Raw genomic sequence first — 19,851 nt, 5'->3', positions numbered from 1 at the left:
TGATTTTGCCAACTACTTTTCCTCCAAAATCATCACACTGAGGCAAAAAATTAACCACCTCTCTGACTCCCTCCCTCCTCCTCCTCTCTCTCCTCCCTCTTCCACCATGTCTGTCTTCTCAGCTGTTTCCCCTTCTGATGTCTCCTCTCTTCTTTCCAAAGCCCAACCCACGTCTGCCCCCTCTGACCCTCTCCCCTCTGCTCTCATCCCTAAGATCTATCCTCTCATTATCCCTTACCTTACCACTTTCTTCAACTCCTGCCTCTCCTCATCTACCTTTCCCTCTGCTTCAAACATGCAACGATTATTCCTATTCTTAAGAAACCCTCTGCTGATCCACTGCTCACTACTAACTACAGACCTATCTCTCTTCTGCCTTTCCTTTCTAAACTCCTTGAACGCCTTACCTACTCAACTCTCTTCTTTTGTCTCTACTTCCTCTCTCCTTCCTCCTTTCCAATCTGGCTTCCGTCCCAAACATTCCACTGAAACTGCTCTCACCTCTATTCTCAACTCATTCCTCTCTGCTCGTCACGCTAAGCAATCCTCTTTTCTTATTCTCCTTAATCTCTCTGCCGCTTTTGACACTGTCGATCACCCAATCCTGCTCCTCACTTTCTCCTCCTTTGGGTTCAATGGCCCTGCTCTAAAATGGCTATCCTCTTACCTTTCTCCCTGTTCCTTTGCTGTTTCATGGGGAGGCCTGACCTCTCCTTCCTTCCCTCTAACTTACGGTGTTCCTCAAGGCTGTGTACTTGGTCCTTTCCTCTTCTCTCTCTACACATCCCTCATTGTCCCTGTTATCTCCTCCTTTGGCATCTCCCATCATTTCTATGCTGATGATACTCAACTCTTTCTCTCTTTCTCCTCCTTCACACCTGACCTCCATCTTAAACTCTCCTCTTGTCTCACAGCCATCAAGAACTGGATGTCCTCCTGCTTTCTTTCCCTCAACAACGATAAAACCGAAGTCCTTTTCTTCCCCTCTAATACTCTTCCCCCTCTTTCTTCTCCCTCTTTTATCCACTTTCCTCCCTCCGATCTCCCTATCTCCACCCATGCTCGCAATCTAGGCATTCTATTTGACTCCTCTCTCTCCTTGTCGCAACACATTTCACTCACCTCCCGCACCTGCCAATACCACCTCTACAATATTCGCAGACTCCACCCCTCTCTCACATTCCACGCTACCAAACTACTAATTTCCTCGCTCATTTTTTCCCGCCTCTTCTACTGCTCCTCTCTAATCTTTGGACTTCCCTCTTCTCAGCTTGCTCCCCTTAAATCCATATACCACTCTGCCATTCGTACCCCTTGTCTCCTTACCTCCCGTGACTCCATCTCCTCTTCGCTCTCTCACCTTGGCTGGCTACCTTTCCACCTACAACTAAAATTCCACTTTCTCTGCCTTGTTTTCAAATCCCTCCATGGTCTTGCTCCTCCTTATCTCTCCTCTCTTCTCTCCTTCTACTCCCCCTCTCGCTCCCTTTGTTCCGCTGACCACTTCCTTGTCACTGTACCTCCTTCCCCCTGCGCTTCCTCCCGGTTCCGCTCCTTTCACCTTCTTTCTCCTCTGCACTGGAACTCTCTCTCCCTCCCAATCCGCTCTTCCTCTATCCTCACTTCATTTCGCACTTCACTTAAATCCCTCCTTCTCTATTGCCCACCTTGAACCCCCCCCACCCTCTCTACTCCCACCTGTTCCTCCCCTCTTTTAATTCTTCTCTCCCCTCTCCCATTACATTCTTTCTCCCTTCCTCCTACGCTTATTCTATCCTTCTCCTGCCCCCTCAACACTCCTATTCCCCCTCATTTTCCCCCTCTCAGTTAATTGCTCTTTGCACTGTTTTGTAGAATGATTCAAGTAATCTTGCTCACAATGTTAATTGTTGTTATTTCTCTGTATTTGTTGTTCCATTGTACAGTGCCTTGGGGTAAGGTCCTCAATAAATAAATAAATCAAATCAAATCAATCGCCGGAATCAGCCACCACCAAGCAATCTTCGAAGAAGGAACATCACCCGTCCATGAAGCCATCGTCGTCGACGAAACCCTTGTTGACGAAGCCATCGTCAACGAAGCCACCATTGACGACACCAATCACTTCCTCGTCGACGCAGAAGAATAAATCCAAAATACCCTCCACGGATACCACAGCCACGCCGCCCAATGAAAGCGGTTTGAACAAGCCAATGGGCATGGCCCCTCACACCCCAGAGGAACACAATCAACCAATAGGAGTTCAACTGTCTTCCTTAAGAGCGATGACAGAGCTTCTAGACATCATCCTACAGGAAGAATTTATGGACACTGAATTCATTTCTGAACAGCCAATTCTCACTCCCAAAGAGAATAGTCCTCCCTGGCATCCCACCCCACTACAGAGGAGCCCACAGACCCATATGATCCAATACTCATGGCGTCAATGCAAAGGATTATTGATGAATTCAAGAGGCACCAAGGAAAAGACATTGATCTTCTACACCAATGGAAAGATCCCTTCAGAGGGATATTTCACCTCTTCATAACACACCAAGAAGCTCTCCTCCCAGGAGCAGACTTTATAAGAGAGCACATTCACCTGAGCCTCCCTGCAGATCCAGGAACAGGACGCTCAGTGCTTCGCTGCCAAGGGTCTCCCCCCCAAGGTCATCACCTAGGCCAAAGTCACCTATAAGGGACCCTACGGTAGTTCCATCCACAGCATCAGTCTCAGACTGGCAAGAGGACCCTTTCAGAGATTTTTCAGACCCTGAAGAAGGGGAGATTACCCATGAGCCAGACACGCAAAGTGAGTGGGATGATTACCTCATAGAAAAGCCTAGAAAGAAGGACTCCCCAGGAGACACTTCACCACCCAACAATCCAGTGTCTTTTCATACCATTATCAGCAAAGTGGCAGACGTTTTCATTTTGCAAGTCACATTAGAGGAGAAGAAATCGGTTCTATACGAACATAGAGATAAACGTAAGAGGACAATCACTACGATTCCCCTCTTGGATACTATATGGGACACTGGAGCTAAGATTTTGGCTACACCATTGTCCACACCTGCACTAGTCTCAAGACGGGAGAAGAAGTATAAAGCACCGGACACGGCACCACTGTGCCTAAGAGGACACACTAACCCAAATTCAGTTATTACGGGTGCAGCCAGGAAGAGATTGGCTAATTCATTATCACCCTTATCAGCCCCACCTGACAAAGAAGGGCGTAAATTGGAGGCCATGGGCAGGAAGGTGTCTTCGTCATCTACCCTGACCATCAGGGCTGGAAACTCCCCTTGCCATGAATTGGCCAAGCGCTTACCAACAGAACTTCAGGAAGAAACCAGAGTGATCATATCGGACGGTGAGGCTACTTTCGATCATATGATCGATGCAGCAATGGACATAGCAGAATCAGGCTTCGGGCAAATGGCCCGTGGTACAGTCTTGAGGAGGCAAGCGTGGATGAAGGCTACAAACTTAAGACCAGAGGTTCAGGCTCAAATATTAGATATGCCCTTCGATGCGCAAGACCTCTTTGGGAAAAAGATTGACAACCATCTCAAGGGAATAAAGGCGGACACCGATGCGGCACGAGCCATCAGTTCCCTTAAAGACAAGGACAAAGATATTAGATCCTTTCCATCCTTTCGAGGTGCACCTTCCAAATACTGGGGTTTCAATTGGCCTTCCTCCAGTCAAAAAGCACAGGGCAACACCTTTCAAAGACAGCTACCATCAGTCAACAAGTAGATACACCCAAAGGGAAAAGCGTGGCTCTAACCAAGCCAAAACTCAAAGCAAGCAGAATTGACAACTCCTATCCTCCACTCCCACGACACACCCCGGTGGGAGGAAGAGTAAGCCGCTTTTACCAATGTTGGTGAAGGATAAGATCGGACAAGTGGGTGTTGCAAGTGATTTGCGAGGGTAACACCATTGAATTTCTGAATCAACCACCATTCCTTGCTCCCATTCCACGCAAGGTCCATCTTTGGAAACATGTCATTTTGGAAGTTTGCAAACTGCTCCTAAAGGCAGCTATAGAGCTGGCTCCAGACCATCAAATGGCAAGAGGCTTCTACTCCCAGTTTTTCCTGGTGAAAAAGAAAAAAAAGTCAGTGGAGACCTATAATGGATTTGAGAGTTATCAAAAAATGTATCAAACACATCAAATTCAAGATGACATCCCTTCAGAGTGTCCTCCCATGCTAAACCAACACGACTTCCTGGCCACTCTGGACTTGGAAGACGCCTACTTCCACAACCCCATCAGCCTGCCCACAGACAGTTCCTCAGGTTCGCAATAGCGGAGTCACATTTTCAATTCTGTGTCCTACCATTCAGACTAAAGTCAGCACCAAGAGTGTTTACCAAATGCCTTGCACCGGTGACGGCAAAGCTATTTGGACAACTGGCTGATAAGGGCATTTTTATTCAAACTTGTGAGCATGGCAGTTGCAAGAGCAATAAACCTCTTGAAGGGGTTAGGCTTCTCAATAAACGAGGCAAAACCCTGCCCCATACCCAGCAAGACAGTGCTCTTTCTAGGAGCAGAACTCAACACCAACATACCCAGAGTAAGACTATCAGCAGACAGAATATTGGCGTTAATCTATCTGACTCCATGTTTCCAAGACAAGGTGGCAGCCACAGTACGTTCCTTCAAATACCTCCTTGGCATCATGTCCTCATGTATATTACTCATACCAAATAGCAGGCTTAACATGAGACCAGTTCAAGAGACCCTGGACCGCCAATGGAAACAAGCGTTCGGGTCATGGGAGGATACCATACAACTACAGCAACCTTTCACAAGGCCCTTCGATGGTGGGGCACATCTCAAAACCTGTTGCAGGGAATGCCATTCCAAGCTCTGACATCAATTCTTCTCCTCAGGACGAATGCATCACTATCGGGCTGGGGGGCACACCTGGCAGAGCTGCAAACAAAGGGCACATGGCCCGCCAAAGAGTCCCAACTACATATCAAGGTTATGGAGCTCAGGGCGATACGGTGGGCGCTGAAGGCCTTCCTACCGGTGCTAGCAGGGCAGGTGGTAACCATCCAGACAGACAACACAACCTCCATGCATTATACAAACAAACAAGAGGGCACAAGGTCAGAGATATTGTCTCAAGAAGCTCAAAAGCTGTGGGCCTGGGCTTTACTTCACAAGGTTCAGATCAAGGCGGAACACCTGCCGGCAGTGGACAATGTCTTGGCAGACAAGTTAAGCAGAAACTACACAGCATCCCACAAGTGGGAGCTAGACGAAGCGCATCGAAGTGATTTAACCACGGCTGAAACTACCGCGGCTAAAATGACCAAAAACAAAAGGTTAGAATAACCAAAGGTTTGTATGATACCATTATGTACAATAAATGCTAGAGAAAAGAACACTAGTGTTTACAAAAAGACTTCCTGTTCGAATGAGTTGATACAGCAATATGATTGGGTAACAAAATGCACGACAAACGTAAAGCAGGAAGTAAAAACATCATCGAGTCAGTTAAGACAGTTAAACTGTCACTTGTGAATACTGCGAGAGAAAGGACAGAGCGATACAAGCAGCACATATTTCTCTAACGATTCAACTAGAAAACAATTGTTTTCACGGTAAGAAACAAATATGATCATTTGAAAACAATAATGAACGATATATATAATAAAACAGATATAAATAATGGTATTCATTTCAATGCCGTAGGTTATGAGTACAATGGAAAAGGCAACATGTCTAATTCCAGTAAAAGGGAGTAGGCGACTGCAACATGCAAGATATTACTATACGATAGAAAGGAGTGGAGGTGAAAAAACATGGTGGAAGTGCACGGCATACAAAAGTTACAATTGTAGAGGCAGAGCATGTATCAAAGGTGAAATGATAGAGTATGCAAGGGAGCACAACCATACTCCAGACAAAACCAAAATCGAAGTGAAAGAGAAATTAATGGAATTAAAGAGAAAGGCAAACAAAGAAGCTGGAAGCAGTGGGGATCATTTAGGCCAAGAAATGCCAAGTGCAAAACTTTTAAAAAGACAGATTGTATATCAACGAACATCGAAAGAAAATAAACCTCTAATACCTAAAAATATAAAAGATGTTGTAATCCCTGAAAATGTACTTGTAACACATGAGGGCCAACAATTTTTGATGTACGAAAACGGCAATGACACACAATAATACTTGATATTTACAACGGAACACAATATTGAACCTCTACATATGAGCAAGACATGGATTATGGACGGCACTTTTAAGTGCTGGCTGCCCTAAATCATGTACGCAGCTGTACAGTATTCACGGTAACATATGCAATTACTACTTCCCACTGGTCTATATACTGATGAGTAATAAAAACAAAAAAATGTATAAGGAAATATTTGAATACATAAAAAAGAAAATGAGCAGCACGGAATCATAACCAGAAAAATGCATAATGGAATTTGAATTAAGTGCAATGAAGGCCTTAAAATTATGTTTCACGGACATACAAATACAAGGGTGCTATTTTCATTTCAATCAGGTTGTATGGAGAAATTTGCAGAAATATGGACTACAAAGTAATTATGTAAATGACAGTGGCCCTCGTTACGACCCTGGCGGAGGTCCATGGTGCAATTTGCACCATGGACCATGGCGCAGAGCTGCCAACACCGCCATGGGGGTTGGCGGACTTACCGCCCCATTCCGAGGTTGGCGGGGCGGTAAGTCCCCAATCCCCATTTACCCTTCCCCATTCCCATTTTTGCCCCATAGGGTATAATGGGAGTGGGGAAGGCGTTAATTACGCCACCGTAAATTACGGTGGCGTAATTAACAACAAGTCCCGTAGCGCCATGGATTTTTCCGCCTGCAAAAAGCAGGCGTAAAAATCTCCATGGCGCTACGGAATGTCGTAGTCTGGCGGAGAGGTACGCCATGCATTACGCTGGCGTAAACCCCTCTCCGCCAGGGTCGTAATGAGGGCCAGTGAATTTCAATATTATGTGAAGAAATTATGCGCACTAACTTTTGTACCAGTCAGTCATGTAATCAAAGCATATGAAACCACAATAAACAAACCATATTATCAAAATCATGAAGAAAAATTAAAACTTTTTAAAATTATTTCGAAGAATTAAAATTATTTCGAAGAAACTTGGATTGGAGGACAGACCAGATATGGTAGAAAGCAACCCAAAATAAAAATAGAGTACTGGAATTGCTATGATTCGATATTAAGCGGTAACCCAAAAACTAACAACAAACTAGAGGGATGGCATCATGTCATGAATGTGGAAGTGGGCCTGTAATAAATCAGAGAAAGGGACCAGTGGGATAGGGAATGGTATATATCAAACATGTATCTTTTCATAAATAACAATAAATGTAACTCTTTGAATTCAAACTTAATTTATTATCATAGAAACATACAAAATATCAATTCTATAAAACATCTCAACACATTGTCACAATTCAACTCACGCACAATCATTCACTCCTACCATCCATTCAATATCTTAAAACATGTATCAATCATACTTGGTGTGTTGACTGCCTTGGTCAACATACAGTTTAATTCACAGTACAAATGTCCTGCACCTCAATAGCCAATGGTACTATCTGTGTTTATTCAAGTCCACAGATTCCAAAAGTCTATATATGTTTCGGTTGACTAGTTGGACTGCCATAAATTCGTCCTCTCGATAAAGCAACCTTCTTCAGGACCACATATGGGAATTAGATCATTCCCATTTAACCAAGTAGGGTGAGTTACACAACTAGTAGACATAAATCATAGCATTTTTACTGTCTCTATCTTGTCACTCCAAAATATTGTTAACAAGTTGAGAGGGGTTCTCCATAGCCCAGTTGAATCTCAGCACTTAACACAGGGCCATCATCTTCTTATATGCAACGGCAGTGTGAGTGAACACAGGTCGGGAGAGACGTTTGGAAGTCTGCGGTTGTAAAGACTATCATAATATTCTGTTACAGAGGATGTACAGTGAAAGCCAACAATAATTCTAAGGCAGCACGTGACTCCATGTGAGTCAATTCTAAAGAGTATAGCTGATATCAAGCGATATATAAGAAGATGGTAGGAGTGAATGATTGTGCGTGAGTTGAATTGTGACAATGTGTTGAGATGTTTTATAGAATTGAGGTTTTATATGTTTCTATAATAATAAAGTTTGAATTCAAAGAGTTACATTTATTGTTATTTATGAAAAGATAAATGTTTGATATATACCATTCCCTATCCCACTGGTCCCTTTCTCTGATGTATTATTGTTACTAGCCTGAAGGACCAAGGTTTTCTGATCAGGCACCCCTTTGTTTATAAATATGTGGCAATGGGCCGCCAAAAATCAACACTATGGAAATTCATCACAACTTTACAAAATGAACATAAAATTCAGGAAATATCCGTACAACAAACAATCAGTGGGAAAAAACAGCTCAAAAACCATATAAAAGCATACAAAATATTTTAAAACTGAAAGAAAGAGCTGAAAATTACAGGACCCTAACGTTAACAGACTACCTAAGCAGCCTGGCATTTAACGTTAACTTCATTGTATATTAAATAATATAAATAAAAAACTACTATGTCAAAAGCATATATGTACATTCTATTCTACAAAACATACACAAAAAGTAGACATAAACCAAGGAATAAATAACAGAAAATGGCTAAAAAAAGAAAACAAACATTAAATATTAATAAATAAATTGTTATTACTCACGTTTTCATCAGTTCATGACAAATCCAAAGTTGCACCCAGGGAAAAGTTCCAATCCAAACTGAAAACAAGTTGGTTCCAAAAAAAAAGCAATCCCGAATCACATCCAAGTGAAAAACCAATCCAGAATTAGAAAAAAACAAAAAAAGGCAAACAAAACGAGACCGCGAAAGAAGGAGCTCCACCCGAGACGAAAACACACGGCTGAATGAAAAAAAAATGGCTGGCGGAAGTACGCGAAAGCTCGCAAAAAAAGAAATATAAACAAAATATGTTGAAGAAAAAAAGATGAGAGTGCCATCTAGTGAAATTTATATATATTACATTATTATTTCGATAAGTTTAAGAGTTGTAACATTTTCAAATGTTTAACTATCTTGTCATCTAGTGGACAAAGCATTGATAAAAAATAAAAAGTTATGAAAGAAATGTAATTTATGTATTGCTTGATTTGATGTAATTATATCCATATATAACAGATTTAAAACATGAAAATAGAAGATAAAAAGAAGAATATGAAGACAAAGAAAGGAAAAAAGAAGCTGGAAAAAGAAAAGAGAAAGTTAAGTGGAAATAGCAAAACACAGCTGAGTCGAACTTTTGTGTTTTAGATAATTTGGTATACATAATTGTAGAACTTTCGGTCAATGCGACCCTTTATTTTCGGTAAAATTGGCCTAGACCGACGAAGCAGAAGTCCAGCAGAAATTTGGCAAATGGGGACCTCCGCAGATCGACTTTTTTGCCACCAAGACCAACAGGAAATACCAGAAGTTCACCTCCAGATATCCAGAACACCTCTCGATAGGGGGCGCCTTCTCAGTGGACTGGGTAGGGAAATTCCTTTATGCCTTCCCTCTGATCCTTCTCATAGCGAAAGTACTCCGCAGACTGAAAGAACAGGCCTGCTAAATGATCCTAATAGCACCGGATTGGGCTGACCAAGTTTGGTACCCAACCCTGCGACTCTGTCCCGATGGCCCCCGATTCGCCTCAAAGTTCATCAGCGTCTATTAACGTAACAGAATCACAAGGTCATCCAGCACGACAAAGCGAGCCTGTCACTCAGGGTGTGGTTCCTGAGCAGCGAACATTAATTACCTTGAATCCTCCTGCAGAGTGCTGGGATATAATCAAGGCCTCTCAGGCTCCCTCCACACGGATCACTCACATATGAAAATTGACTTGTTTCACCAAGTGGTGCGAAACATCATTGGTGAACCCACTCGCTGCATCGATCAAACAAGTACTACCTTACCTGTTGCATCTGGCCAAAGCAGGGCTCTCCCTATCATCTATCAAGTTGTATTTATCTGCCATATCGGCATACACGACAAATCCAGCTCAACAATATTATACCAAACCGGCTATCAAGATATTCCTGAAAGGATTGATGCATACCTACCCACCAACACCAACGCCAGTTCCTTCATGAAGCATGAACACTGTCCTGGCAGCGCTCATTGAACCACTGTATGAACCGATTCATAGGTGTGGCATAACATTTTTAACCTTGAAAGCGGCTTTCTTAGTAGCCATCACATCAGCCATGAGGATTAGTGAGTTGCAAGCCCTCTTGTCAGAACCTCCATTCACCTTGTTCCTTAAGGACTGCGTCATCCTAAGAACGCATCCTAAATTCCTACCTAAGGTACTGTCAGAACTGACGCTCACGGTGTGCATCGTGCTTACAACCTTCTTCATGAATCAAACATTTAATGCAAAGAGATCTTTACATTTGCTAGATGTAGCAAGAGTTCTAACATTTTACATACAAAGAACTAAGGAGTTCCGCTCCTCCACTAGACATTTCATCGCATTTGCTGGCTGCACAAAAGGGCAGCATATTTCAAAGAAGGGCTTGGCGCGCTGGATATCCCAATGTATCAGTCACTGTCACCAGGCTAAGGGTGATCCACTCGCCAGACCTCTGCAGTGCCTGTGATCCACTTGTAATATCATATTAATCAGGTCTGTGAGTGAGTGATGCCATGCTGAATGGAATGTTATGGTAGAATGGAATGTTGGTGTGGAGGTTCGAATAGGAGATGGTTGGAGATGGCTAGCTGAAGTGTGGGGCTGGAGGATGTTCTTGATACTACTTCTGACTAAATATTTACATTCTGTAAACTATCATATTTCATGAAGTAAAGCTAAACAGACCAGCTTGACCCCGACTCATTTGTGATACCGTCTTTTCATTGGCGACGAGGATGTCTGTGCCGCAGTCAGTAGTGTGGCAGGCGGCGTAATGGCTAAGGAGAAGGAGCGGGAACAAGAGAAAGCTATTGCTGACTGGAGAGCAGAGCGCATTAGGAGACATCCACCAGCCCCCCCCTCCCCCGGCCCCAAGGTGAGCGACCCCTGTCCCCAGTAAAGATTAGCTGTGCGGGGCACCTGGGGATGTAAGGCAGTACTGGAGGCACAATCCGAGAACCGTCAAGTGGCACAGCTGCCCTGTAATAAAACGATTGGGAAACGGGAGACGTTTTCAGAGGTCTGCATTTTCCATACATGAGAGATGCCTGAGAACCATAATGAGAGGCATTGAACTAGCAGCTGTGAAGAGGCTTTGAAGGTGGGACATTGATCTGCCCAGTGTTTTAATGTCGAGACTGACTGGATTTTAGCTGTGTGAGTGGTGGTATGGTGATGTCGGCAAGTTTGTAAAGTTGTGATCTCCGTCACTAAGTTGAGAGCCGTCTGTTTGTGGGTGGTGGTTCTGTGGACCGTGAGGGGCTGAATACTGTCAATATTTGCCAATACGGGCCACAGGAGAGACAGAGGGAGTATTGTTTGCCGGGGGTGTAATCGGGACCAGTTGCGGTCCGGAGGAGGAGCTCTGAACGCTGTAGAGGTTCAGATAAAAATGATAACATAGAGCATTCCGACATTCTTGGGAGGCGCAAAGCACTGCGAGAGGGTTCTTTTCTCCCTTGGGGCCAGCATACTGTGGAAGCGAAAGGGAGACCATGGCGCAGTTTCAAATCAGACTATCGAGACGTAAGAGCTGGTTAATGCTGGCCCCAAGGGAGAAATTCTTGGAGATGACTTGCTTTATGAAGACGCTTTGCAGCCCAGGAAAAAGATCAGGTTGGCTGGTTTGAAGTAGGGTGTTCATGTCGTGCAGACAGTTTCCATGACAAGCAGCAAACTTCGTTTGGGGGAATTTTCTCAGCTCCAGCAAGGTGTAAAAGAAAAGAAACCAGAAATGTAAGTAGGTGCACAATAAGCGGTTCTCCGCCATCTCTTTGCGTAAGGTAGGAGCAGACTTCTCTTCCCGCCTTCCCTAGTAATGTAACCTATTTAGTTGCTGTATAATAAGGCGAACAGAAGGATCTGCAGAATATAAATAATGTTATAGGCATGTTTTAACTGCTTGGTATTCTATTCAAGCATCTGAATCTATGAAAGATCCAATGCTGGAGGAGTCTTAGTTACTTACCTGTAACTGTATTTCTCCAGCATTGGTATCTTTCATAGATTCACATGCGCCCACCCGCCTCCCCTGAGAGGCTTTTCCCACACCCAGCATTCATCACTCAAGTAGTCTACTACAGCTCAAAATCTGAAGATGGCTGCTTGGGGCAGAGCTTAAACCCTGCCACCTCATTGGTTAGGGCCGTAAAGGACCAAAGTGAGGTGAAGGGACTACACAATTGAATGGCTCATAGGCCACATAATATATATACATATATAATAATTATTTGAATCACAGAGGATTCCCAGTCTGACAATGGGGAATATTCAAGCATCTGAATCTATGAAAGATACCAATGATGGAGAAATACAGTTACAGGTAGGTAACTAAGATGTCTCACACAAGAAGGAAATATGCTAAGAAGTTCTAGAGGAGGTCTTCTCTCTGTCGGGTACCCCAGTGTGGATCTGTTTGCCACAGAGTGAACAGGAAGTGCAGACAGTTTTGCTCAAGGGAATTCCCAGTGAATGGCATGCTAGGGGATGTATTTTTAGTGGACTGGACAATCTCTCTCCACTATGCCAGCCCTCTGATTCCCGTCATCCCGTGGGTTCTCAGGAGGTTGAGGATGCTTCGAGCAACACTGATCTTGATCGCCCCGGATTGTGTGAGGAGAACTTGGTACTCAGACATCCTGGCAGTACTGGACTGGGAACCAAAAGTGGCCCTAGAAATTCTTTTCAAAGTGGCCCCATATTTCGCTGAAGGAGCGAGCACAGGGTGTGAGCCAAACCCTTCTAAGAGGGGATTCGGAGTATCTCCCAAGAAAATGTTGAATAAAATTAATCAAAATTAGTGCATTTAATGCATGTTTTAAACATATATGACTCATGATGCGACCTCCACAACCATTTGCAATCCTAGAGACGTGGCCTCCTGGATGCATCATATGGACCACTGACAACAGCCTCCTGCAGAGCCCACAAATTATCCCACATATTAACTGCAAATCAAAAGGAGGCAGATGATTTGCAGTACCGGCCATTGTCTGTGGAAGGCGCACCTTATAACAATCCACAACAAAACTAGCCATCACCACCTTAGAAAAAAATAAACATTTATAGCTCCTGATCCTCTGCTGCACCACGCCTCATTAAAGGAAGTGCATTGAGACAATTCGGTTTGCAGTGCTGCACTATGCAAGTGCAGTGATTCATGAATGTATTCATAGTTCACCCTGAAAATGCTTTGCGGCGGAGGTTGTGGACTATAGAAGGTTCTCTCCTTAAAAATCCACAGAGAAGCCATCTTACCGACCCTTCAAAATAAAATTAAAATGCATCTTTTTGATGCTCTGCAGTGCCTCCACCTCCTATAAAAAAGCACTTTAAGACGATTAACCTTAGCACTCAAGCTGGGAGATTTCAATACGCTCCTCTAAAAATATTAGACTACTTTGCCTGACCATTAGTGACTTTTTTTGCGTACTTCATACACGATTATTCCCCAAAAGTATTTGGACCCAAACTTAACACTGTCATGATTTCATTTTACATTTCCCATAGATTCTGGTATTATTTTGAGGCGGGAATAGGCATTTTTATGTTTTTGGAAAGATTCTCCCATAAGTGCTCATATCCAATAAAAGCACAGCCCTGATGAACTGTTTAGGCGTGAGGCAGCGAAATACGCCCAGAGCGTGAAGAACAGTGCCTGCACTGTGGGAGAAGCCAAGACCTTTAAACAAATGGCATGTGGGTGGCCAAGATACAAAAGGCTCCATTTGTTAGTTTTGGCAATTAGGTGGCGCTGAAAGCTCTACCTATAAAGCCAAAAATATTGTCATTAAAATAAGAGCTTTAACATGAGACCTTGAAATAGGGGCTTTGGATGCAGGTTTGTAATGTTTTTCAATGCAGGTTGACATATGAGGATGGATATTATATAGTTTGGCCATGTGTCTCAACCATTTAAAGCCTATCGCCAAGTCAAATCTATAGGGTTTTCCTCCCATTCCCACCCATCTCCTCCCACAACACACCTCTTTTTGCACTCTTTGGCTGATTTTCTACTGTGTGGTGAATTTGTCAGTCATTTTTCCTTCCAAAATGGCAACCGCCATCTGTTAATGTTATTTTAAAGTAATGTGACTTGATTGATGCTTTAAAATATATTTACTGCAGCTTTCAAGTTATGTTACACATTTTACAGTATTGTTTATTAAAAATAAACAAGGTACTGCAATAGTTTTGTTTTTGTTTAAAATGGCTGTGAAAATGTACATCTAGGGACTTGTGGGTGATTGCTCTAGTGTTTTTTTTTTAATCAAAAAATGTATTTAATTTTCAAACATGAATAGACATTACAAATAAAACTTTGCATTGGAGGGAAGGAAAAGAAACATAGGGGAGAAAAACAACAAGAGGGGAAAAAGAGGGGGATGGAGCCGTAGCCCCTCGTACCATCAAGCCTTTAGCGAGGGATCACCTGGAACAGTCTTTTCGTATCGGGCCCGCTAGCCCGGCGCCGCCCAGCCCATCTAGTACATATTGCTTGTGCCATCTCGTCGGGAGCTAGCTGTCCTCTTCCCACCTCTGCCATATTTTGCTCGCTTTTTGTGGGCATCCCCTTGCCACGTACACCCTGCATTCCATTATTGCACAAATGTCCACGTCCGTGACCCATTGATCGTAGCTTGGTGTGCTCTCCGATCCCCATAGCTGTGAGATGTTCCTTCTGAGTACCGCTATAGCAGTTTCTCGTAACGGGACAGATCACAGTCGTCGGAAATCCCTGGTAGGAGCTGTTTTGGTCCCCTTTGTATTGGTTTACCCAGGACTCTGGACAGTTTATCACAGCATTTCCGCCATACCTGCTGTATCTTGTCGCATTCCCATATGATATGGAAGAAAGTTCCTTCCTCACGTTTTCAGCGTAGGCATCTCGAGTCTGAGGCCCTACCCCATTGAAAGAGTGCCACCCTTGGATAGTATGTGCGGTGCAGGATCTAAAGTTGGACCAGTCAGAGCCTTGACGAGATGGTTACTTCCCGGGGGTACATCAGAGTCTCTGTCCAGTCCTCTGGTTGTAGTGGTCCCACGTCCCGCTCCCATTTAGCTTTCAGGTTGATCAGTTCAGGCGTGGCAAAGGATGTGATCACATTGTACATAGTTGAGGTGATTTTCCGTTTTATTTGGTCCTGGACTATGTTGCGCTCTAGCGGGGTGCACTCTGGCATGTCCCTGATGATCTGCCGGTGGGCATGCAGTGCATGATTCAATTGGTTATAATGGTTTCTCTCAGTAATTGGGAGGGCGAATTCAGAGTGTAGTGTTTCAAACGGGGCCAGTTTGTCCTCCCGCAGCACGTCTCCGACTCTGATGATACCACGCTGGGTCCAGGCGGGCCATTTGGGCAGCTTCTGTAGTTCGGGGAGAAGGCTGTTGTTCCACAGGGGTTGGGCCAGTGTTAGTTTTGAGTCCCACTCTACGTGTCAATGTGCTTCCGCCCAGATTCGCTTGATATGCGTTTCCATGTCGGGGTTGATGTGCGACCCAGGCCGCAATACAGGAGTTCCAGGGGCGTTGTTATGCTGTTAGTGCTGATCCTTCTGATGTGCGGCAGGTTCCTGTCTCCATGGAGCATGCCATTCACCAATGCCATCTGGCTGGCCCAGTAGTAAGTTTGCTGCCTGGGCAGCCCAATCCCACCCTCCCAGATGGACCTCTGAAGTGTGGAGAGAACTATCCACGGGTGGCCCCCGCTCCAAAGTAGTTTCCGAAGGATGCGGTCAATTTTGAGGAATTCCTGGTGTGGGTTGTGCCATCAGTGTCAGTGGCAGAGAGATCCAGTGGCGAATGTCCTCTGCGAATCTTGTCACAATTGGTTGGAGATTAAATGCTGTGTAGTCTGTAAGGTGCTTCGTGATTTTTACACCGAGGTATTTTAGTTGTTCTGTTACGATTTGGTAGGGGCAGCCTACGGGGCCTGTGGCTGCGATGCTGCCTATGGGGAACAAGGTGGATTTGGACCAGTTCACGCGTAGACCACTGAACGCTCTGTGTCTCCTCAGCATTTGTGTAACCCTGTGGCAGGAGTTGCGTGGGTCTTTCAAGTAGATGAGTAGGTCGTCCGAATAGAGTGAGACTCTGTCCTCCCATGTCTCTGACCAGCGGAAGCCCTCCCATAGTGGTGTGTTTCATAGGAGAATGGCCAGGGGTTCGATGGCGATTGCGAAAATCATGGCTGATAGGGGACAGTCCTGCCTGGTGCCTCTGCCCAGTCTGAAACGGTCCGATTGCCAGCCGTTGACCTTAGTTCTGGCCATTGGGCATTTGTATAGTAGTTGCACCCAGCTCATAAAGTTGGCGCCAAAGCCCATGGGTCTCATTATGGCCCAGTGCAGTCTATAAAGGATCATGTGCGTCGATCTCTGGGGCATGAAGCTGCATTGGTCAGGGTGTACCGGGGAGGGGATGACCTGCTCCAATTGGTCTGCAAGTATCTTTGCTAATATTTTGGTTTTGCTGTTTACAAGTGACATAGGTCTGTATGAGCTGCAGTTTTCAGGGGGTTTGTCCGGTTTGGGTAATACTATTATTGTGGCTTCTCTCAGATCTGGAGATAGGATGCCCCGTTCTCTTGCGTGTTGGCGCATTTGCAGTAGGTGTGGGGCAATTATGTTGGTTCCCACCTTACACCACAGCTCATTTGGGAAGCCATTTGGGCCTGGGGACTTGCCGGCTTGGAGGCAGACATGGCGTTCACCACCTCATCCTCCGTGATGTCCCTCTCCAGTAATTCTTGTTGAGCTGTGTTTAAAGAGGGGAAATTCGTTTCCTCTATGATTGAAGCGTTTGAACAGGTGGTGGGAGCCTTATAAAGCTCAGCATCGTAGTCCGCAAAACCATGCGCAATGTATTGATCTGACACTAGAGGGTTTGTGCCCCCTGTCTTCAGCTGCCGGACATGGCTGCATCCCTGCTCCCTGCGCTCTAGCCATGCCAGCATCTTACCGGCTTTGACGCCCGTTTCATATACCCATGCCCGCATTGCTGTGTGAGTGCCTGGCATTACCTAGTGATGTGTTTTTCAGCTGTTTCTGTGCTAGGAGTAAGGCTCGATTCGTACCGGGCGTGTCTTGGGCTATGTGCGTTTCTTCTGCCTGTTTTACCTGCTGTTCTGCTGCGTGTACCTTAAGTAAATGTTGTTTCCTATGTGCAGTCATCCATGAAATGAGTTCTCCCCTCAGTACTGCTTTGTATGCCTCCCAAAGTGACTTGGGGTCAGATGCAGACTCTGTATTTAGCTCAAAATATGATTTCGTTGTCTCTTGGAGTTTGTCTACCAGGTCCGGATTACACAGATAGTAATTATTCAAGCGTTAGCTAGGCGGGGGGGGGGGTCGGCCTGAGTGTTGTGATTTTTAGCACCAGTCGGGAGTGGTCGGAAATGCCTCTGGGGAGCAGGCTTGCTTCTAGTTCCCTGTGTAAGTCAGTTGCTGGGAGGAGGAAGTAGTCTAACCTGGAGAGCTAGGCGTGAGCCCCAGAGTGGAAGGAATATTATCTGGTGTTGGGATGGAGAGCTCTCCATACGTCACACAGGCCCAGGGCGTTTGTGAATGTGGCAAGTTTGGTGGGTACACTGGGGTTTCTATTGCGTAGGTGTGAGCGGTCTAGGGTTATGTCCATGACTTCATTAAAGTCCCCTCCTATTATCGTGATGTTGGAGGTGTCTTTTGTGATCAGGAGGGAGATGTCGGTAAGTAGCGGCATTAGCAGGGAGGGTGGTGCGTAGATAGCTAGCAGTGTGATGGAGTGCACCCAGAGCGTGCCTGATTCGTATATGTATCTGCCTCCGGTGTCCTGGATGACTGTATTCAGGTGGAAGGGGAGTTTTTTATGTATCAGTATCATGACACCCCGTGAGCCCACTGTGAAGCCTGCATGTAGTGCGAGTCTATAGTTTGTATGTTTGAATAGGGTACACTCTGTGCCCGCGAGGTGTGTCTCGGACAGAAATACCACGTCTGGTGCGTGTCTATTCAGGTATTGCCCTACCAAATGGCGTTTAATCGCATTGCCGAGGCCGTTGACGTTCCATGTCATGAGTTTGAGCGTTCTGGCTATGTTGGTGTTGGAATTACGTGATGCCATGTCTGCCTATGGTTGAAGAAGTGTGTGCTGCTGATGGCGACGCCGGGCGCCGGGCTACTTTGCGTTCATGTGCTGTTGCCCTCTTGTTCGACTTTGGTATGTTTCATGCTTGCCTGGTCCCTTTCATTACTAAACACAACAAACCTATAACCCCCCACCCTATACTCCTCCCAACTAGAAGCATCGGTCGCCCGAACATAAGAACTATAAGTTGTCAACCGGACAACTTACATAGGACAAACTAACTTGAGATTCAGGTAGTTCCCCCTCGAGAGGTATAACTAGGGGGGTGCCCCCGCTCGTGATAACGTGGAGTGTATTTATCGGGGGGCCCCTTAACGTGCGGGCGTGAGATGTCCCGATAATTCAGTTTCTAGGCACTGCTGAGTGTGGGGGTTCTGTTGGAGGTTGAGGCGGGGGTCATTCCCCTAGGTCTTCCGGCGGGTCTTGTGCTGGTGGCTGTCAGAGTGCTCGTTGTTGGTCAGGCGGTGGTCTATGAATCCTTCCCCTACTGCCATGAGTGTTCGACCAGTCTACATCTATGTGTTGTTTAGCCCAGCGCCATGCTTCTTTGGGGTCATTAAAGTGGACTGTGGTTCCCTTGTGGTATATCTTGAGCTGTGCACGGAAGAGCAGACCGTATTTCACTCCCATTGTTTGCAGTTGCTTTTTGAGATGGTCGAAGGATTGTCTCGCATTCTGCACTTCCCTAGTATAGTCAGGGAAAAAGGCGATTTTGGAGCCATTGAAAGTGATCGTGCCCTTGGCGCGTGGATGTTGCAGTAATGCATCTCGGTCTCTGTAGTTTAGAAACGTAGCTATTACTGTGCGTGGGGGTGCCCCGGGTGCTGGCCTGCCCGTGGGTACTCTGTTTGAAGAACTTGGAGAAAGTGTCTGGTTCGTACAGGTCGGTGAGCCACTGTTCTAGAAAGAGTTCCATGCAGGAGCCTTTGGCCTTCTGGGGTATGCCGAGTATGCACACATTGTTGCGTCTAGATCTACCTTCTCCATCTTCAATTCTGTCCTCCAGCACCTTAAGTTTAGATGTGACATGTGGAGCTGCTGTTGCATGTTATGTATCCCATCCTCTGTGTTGGAAATGCGATGTTCGGCCTCACCAGTGCGTGCCGTTAGTTTTTGGAGGTCGTGCCTGAGGAGGGACACATCCATGCTTATCCCGTCCATTTTCTGTTCCATTGACGTGCAGGAGTCTGCTATGGCAGCCATAACATCCTGCAGGGAGATTGTCTGGTCTGTTTCTACCTCCTCCGAGGATAACGAGTGCAGGTCGGAAGCCTGTGATGGAGGAATGGTGTATTGGTCCATTCTGCTTTGAGTGGGAAGTCTTTTGGATTTGTCTTTCCCCATGGTTCCTGTTGCGCCTTGAGGCTGTGGTCTTTGCGCGATGATCCTTTTGTAGTAGCTGGCTAGCGGTGTGTTTAGTCCACTCACTACTTCGTGGTCTTTTGGCGCTGAGATTGCATTCAGGGTCCTCTGTGGAGTAGGATCTGGTTATGTTATGTTATGTTATTTTGCATTTATATAGCGCCTTAT

General features: G+C 45.3%; 1 protein-coding gene across 3 annotated transcripts in view; it reads left to right on the top strand.

Moving 5' to 3' along the window:
- Positions 1-19,851, top strand: part of LOC138521104 (uncharacterized) — a 211,430-nt gene that overhangs the window by 131,074 nt on the left and 60,505 nt on the right. The window contains exon 2 of one of the 3 annotated variants that reach the window (XM_069633673.1): positions 1,926-7,344. The exons of the other annotated variants lie outside the window; for them this stretch is intronic. Coding sequence (XP_069489774.1) covers positions 2,488-3,741 — 1,254 coding nt within the window. The 5' untranslated portion in view covers positions 1,926-2,487 and the 3' untranslated portion in view covers positions 3,742-7,344. Of the gene's footprint in view, positions 1-1,925; positions 7,345-19,851 lie in introns of those variants that run through there. 3 annotated transcript variants of the gene reach the window in all.

The sequence above is a fragment of the Ambystoma mexicanum genome, chromosome 13 (assembly GCF_040938575.1).
Source record: "Ambystoma mexicanum isolate Mex_15411 chromosome 13, UKY_AmexF1_1, whole genome shotgun sequence".
In the NCBI taxonomy this organism is placed as follows: domain Eukaryota; kingdom Metazoa; phylum Chordata; class Amphibia; order Caudata; family Ambystomatidae; genus Ambystoma; species Ambystoma mexicanum.
The sequence above is the reverse complement of the archived record's forward strand: the minus strand, read 5'-3'. Positions and strand labels throughout refer to the sequence as shown.